We start from the raw sequence: 5,171 nt of genomic DNA, 5'->3' as shown, positions 1-5,171 counted from the left end.
GATCGTCATCACGCCATCGTGCTGACAGAACTCTTCCCCGACACTTTGCTGGATCGGAGTCCGGGGATCGTCATCGGCTTAACGTGTGCAAGAACTCGGAGGTGTCGTAGTTTCGGTGCTTGATTGGTCGGGCCGTGAAGACGTACGACTACATCAACCGCGTTGTTATAATGCTTCCGCTGTCGGTCTACGAGGGTACGTGGACAACACTCTCCCCTCTTGTTGCTATGCATCACCATGATCTTGCGTGTGCGTAGGATTTTTCTTGAAATTACTACGTTCCCGAACATTTGTTTGTGTATGCTTATGCTTATGGTGCCTTTGTTTATGAAACTCTATTAAGGCGGCCACCTCTTGCAGACAACATCGGCCAACGGTACTCCATGCTGGACTGGGCATTCGAGAAGGGTCATCATGCCCGTTTCATAGAGAACGGAGAGGTAAGTGATATGAAAGAAATCTTGATCAAAGTTTTCGGATTGATGAAAATGATTTCCTAACTTTTGGCGTTCACTTTTTGATAGATGCTCCAGCCATTGCGCATGAGGGGTCATGGGGTTCATGGGCATATGGACTACGATGAGCGCTACACGCCGTTCTTCAAGAAAGCCCGTCTGTTGGGTTTCGTGTTGCAGTTCAAGCGTCAGCCGCCGACGCTTTTCCACGCGGCTCTCAGAGCTCTGATTGACCGGTGGCGACCGGAGACCCATTCTTTCCATCTGCCATGCGGGGAGATGACGGTGACCCTAGAGGACTAGGGGATGATTACTGCAATGCCGATCGAGGGTCATGCACTCACCGGTCGAGTGGAGAGGACCAACTGGCAGGAGAGGGTCACCACCCTCATCGGAGACTGCCCCGATGCCAAGAGTAACCTTACGTCTGGTGTGCCGTTGATCTGGCTCTCGGAGCACCGAAAGACATGCCCCCAAGGCGCGGATGAGGCGACTGTGGAGTTGTACGCGAGGGCCTATCTGTGGTATATTCTCTCGGAGGTCGTGTTTCCAGACAGCTCCGGGAACTCTGCCAACTGGGCGTATCTGTTCTTCCTAGCGGACTGGGATGCAGGGTACAATTGGGGGACCGCATCTCTCGCCTACCTATACCATTCGGTAAGAGAGTGTCTAATTGCCTACCTACCTACGAAACTGTGTCCATGAAATTTTCTTATATCTGATCCTTATTTGATGTTTTGCAGCTTGACGACGCAACGCAGAGGACGGGAGACAAGTCCAATATGGGTGGCTTTGTCTGGGCCTTCTCCATTTGGATGTGGGAGCGGCTGCCGGTGGGGCGTCCGGAGAAGTTGCGAAGACGCCCATGGGAAGACTATGGCGAAGACGGCGACGAGACTCGAAACCCCACCATAGCTTACGAGTGGGACGTTGTCAAACTCTACACGGGCCTAAACAAGACTTCGTACAAGACCTACACGAACGAGTTGGACGCTTTGACGCATACGCAGGTATATAAACTCGCTCAACACGTTTCTCTTTGATTCCACTTTTGACCAAGAGTGCAAACTTACCAAGGTATATGTAATAGGTAAACTGGTGGCCGTATCGACAAGACCGAGAGTGGGACTTTGATCTGAACGTGATGTGCGATGCGGACCGTGGTCTCTGGCGGTGCATCGTGCCCATGATCTGTGTGTACACCGTCGAGTGGCACTTGCCACAACGCATGGCCACGCAGTTTGGGATTTATCAGCATACCCCACCGGGCCAGCCCACCGATACCGGCGGCCACGCGCTCCACCTGTGAGCTCTTTGTTCTCCGTGCCCATGATTTCATTACGATTATCATGTTTCTTGTTGCTTATGATGATCTTATTGCGCTTATGATGATTCTTGTTGCTTATGCCTTGCAGGATGAGCCGGCAGAAGAATCAGTCGATCACAGACTGGGGAGAGGAGCATAAGACTCATGTGACGGAGTGGAACTGGCGGAAGTTCCGTAAAGACGTGGAGAGGAAAGTGACTAACTGGGATGATTACCTGGGCCGACACATGAGGTGGTACGATGATGGCCAGAAGCACCGTCTTCGTCTCAGGCCTCGGTGGACGGCGGAAGACATCGCAAAGCTGGAGAGGGATGACCCCGATGAACGGGCATCAGAGACATGCACAGTGGATTTAGGGAGTTTGCACCCCTCATCAACAGAGTGGTAAGTTTGAACCGACGGTTGTATTTAAAATATTTTATTCGCCATCGTGACTGACTTATGCCATTGCAGTCCGGTGAGCTGAACAGATGCATCTTCGAAGCCTCAGATGCACTAGGTAATCTTCCCGGGAGCGCACAATCTGAGACCAGAGTGAGGGTGACGATGAAGGTACAATTTCAGCCTCCTTGGAACAGATGCATCTTGTTCACTTGCAATCAGTCGATCTGATACTTATTATGACCTTGCTTCATTGTGAGTGCAGAAGTTCGTGTAGCGTTGTCCCAAGCTGGTAGGGCTGCTTGGGTGTGCTGGAGCTAGGTCAGTTGAAGCTTATCAGCCTATAGCCACACAGGGTCTCATCAGCTCATCGAGCCATGCTCCCTCATCATCTAGGTTGGTTGGGGAGGAGGAGGAGGAGGAGGAGGAGGAGGAGGAGGGGGAGGCCACATATGAAGAAGGGGAGGAGGAGGATGAGAGCAACGGGGAGGAGGAGTACGATGAAGATTATGGACCTCCACCAACTCAAACATCTCAAGCATCTCAGCTGCCGAAGAAGAGGAATCTGAAGAAGAAGGATTTGCTGAGTCCGGACCCTTTCCAGAAACCGGTTCCTCGCCGGCCCAAGAAGAAGACCGTAGAGACTCGTTCAAAGAGTAACGATGACCGTACCTTCAAGAGGGGAAGGAGCAACTGATTATGCTCTTCGATACTTGGCTCTTTTAGTTTGGTTGAACTTGTCTAGTGGTTATGAAACTACGTGGAACTATGTGTTTGCCATTTGTGGATCTATGTGTTTGCTACTACGTGGAACTCCGTTGAAGTTCGTTTGAAATGTTATATGCACAAGTTATCTAATGTGGATCTATGTGATGCCCAAGTTTAATCTATGATATTGTTGACATATTTGTAAAACTTGCTGTGATATTGCTGTCATATTGCATTCGAAAATAAACAACCAAATGAACTAGAAACAACAAAACATAGGACCCTACCGCCAAGGACCCTGGCGGTAGGGTCAGACAGTCTACCGCCAGCCCCCATGGCGGTAGGTCGCACCTACCGCCAGGGCCCTTCCATTTTTCGTTACAGAAACATTATACTGGAAAACACAGGACCCTACCGCCAGGGGCTCTGGCGGTAGGGTTAGACAGCCTACCACCAGGTCCACTGTCCATTTCGTTACAAAAGGGTTGTACGGCAAAACCCTGCTACACCCCTAACGTCAGAGGGTTAGACAGCCTACCGCCAGGCCTTCTGGCGGTAGGTACTTATCCACGTTAGCGCAGTCAAACGACCGCCGTCCCTCTCCGTCGCACCCTACCGCCATGGGCCCTGGCGATAGCAAAAGGGTCAAATCCCGAATTTTTTTACAACCAGGATCAGATCTTGAATTTCTTACAAAAAAAATGTCAAAACACAAAATTTTGCCCCTCCGGTGACAGTGGAATAGGATTTTGCTGTGCCCGTTGCGCCGCTTGCGCCTCTTCTCCTAAAGAAAATCTTTACTGCCAACGTAATTACTGCAGCAGAAAAAAAATCCAAACGGGAATAAGATATTCAATCGTTATCCAAACGGGAATAAGATATCAAACAAAATCGCATCAGATATCAAACAAATTTAACTTGTACCCATTGCGCCGCTTTGCCTCTTTTTTTAAACGGCAACGAAAGAGAAAATCGGTAGTGCCCTTTAACTTTTGATGGGAGTAAAAAATAAAGAGGGAGGCTCTTGTTGTGAGCAGCCACTCCCAATTACGTTGGGAGAAAAAAATTCACAAAGGGAACCAAGAGATTCAGGCAACGATTTCAACATGAATGGAATGGCAAAATCGCATCGGAGATCAAACGAATTTAACTTGCAAATTCTTCAATCCATTCATTCAATCAATCGAACATTCACTCCCATCTTCCATTTCCCTCTCTCGATTCGAAAGTAAAACAGAAGTACAATAAAAGAAGATAACACCTCTCCTCTCTCCTCTCTCTTCAATGGCACGATAAATCCGGATGAGCGCAGCAGCAGCAACCCGCCTAGACGACGGTGTAGAGAATAATCTCCGTGGCGTCGATGACGGCCCGCCGCTGCCTCTTCATCATGGCCATGGCCACGGCGCCTCCTTCTCCGGGCACCATCCCGCCGCCGTGGCCGGCGCCGGGGGCGGCCGAGGCGGAGGCGGGAGGGTGATAGTACATCCGGGCCGTCTGCGGGCAGTGGGAGTGGAACCGCGCGGCGATACGCACCCCCATGTCCAGCAGCTCCACGTACTTCCCCATGGATCTCGCGCAAATCTGACGACCTCCTTCCCCTCTCCGCTCGACGAAGATTGACGACCGGGACGGACCAAGAAAGCAGCCGACGGAGGGCTTGGTAGCGCTAAGCTCTCTTTTCGTGGAACGGGGAGGCCCAGGAACTGGGGGCGGCCATGGGAGGTGTGGAGGAGAGCAGGGGAGAGGAGCTCATGCTTGGGGAAGCTATGGAGGAGGGGGGAGGGCGTTTTATAGCAGGAAATAAACGGGGGGATTTTAATTTTTTTTCCTTGACCTGGCTGGCCGTATTTACTTCTTTTTTTAGGCAGCTGGCCGTATTGATTGAGTAATTAATATTTTTAGTACTACCTCCGTTTCAGTTTACAAGTCCTACGCGTATATTTAGGTTGTCAATTTTATCACCCTAATATAAACTATATAACACAAAAATTATACCTTTTGAAAGTAGAAACTCCGAAGTTTATGTTGGTATATTTTTTGTAATATATGACTTGTAATATAATTTAAGTAGGTTTTTTTTAGCAATTAATATTTTTATTAGGTATTTGCCATGTTTTCGCCTCGTGGGCTGGGCCTGGGTTGGCGTCAGTTAGGTTTTCCGTGCGTAACACAGGACGGACGCGTCGGCGGTTCGCTTCGTAGAGCCTTTCGTTGCTTTCTTGCGTAACGGTTTTTTCACATGCTTGAAAACGAAACGACGCTTCCGGGAACCATCCTTGTAGGCGACGCGGCTATC

The 5,171-nt window shown here is 49.9% G+C and overlaps 1 protein-coding gene across 1 annotated transcript; it reads right to left on the bottom strand.

Annotated features, from left to right (window-relative positions):
• Positions 1-4,017: 4,017 nt before the first annotated feature.
• Positions 4,018-4,638, bottom strand: LOC123157426 (uncharacterized). Its single transcript, XM_044575705.1, has one exon. It carries the CDS (start codon positions 4,439-4,441, stop codon positions 4,199-4,201), a length of 243 nt encoding a protein of 80 aa, XP_044431640.1. The 5' UTR covers positions 4,442-4,638; the 3' UTR covers positions 4,018-4,198.
• Positions 4,639-5,171: the final 533 nt, after the last annotated feature.

The sequence above is a fragment of the Triticum aestivum genome, chromosome 7B (genome assembly GCF_018294505.1).
Source record: "Triticum aestivum cultivar Chinese Spring chromosome 7B, IWGSC CS RefSeq v2.1, whole genome shotgun sequence".
In the NCBI taxonomy this organism is placed as follows: Eukaryota; Viridiplantae; Streptophyta; class Magnoliopsida; order Poales; family Poaceae; genus Triticum; species Triticum aestivum.
Note: the sequence above shows the minus strand (reverse complement) of the source record. Positions and strands in the feature narration are given on the sequence as shown.

What these genes read in the sequence shown, in the direction of transcription:
- LOC123157426 (XM_044575705.1), bottom strand. Translation starts at nt 4,441, where the DNA reads ATGGGGAAGTACGTGGAGCTGCTGGACATGGGGGTGCGTATCGCCGCG.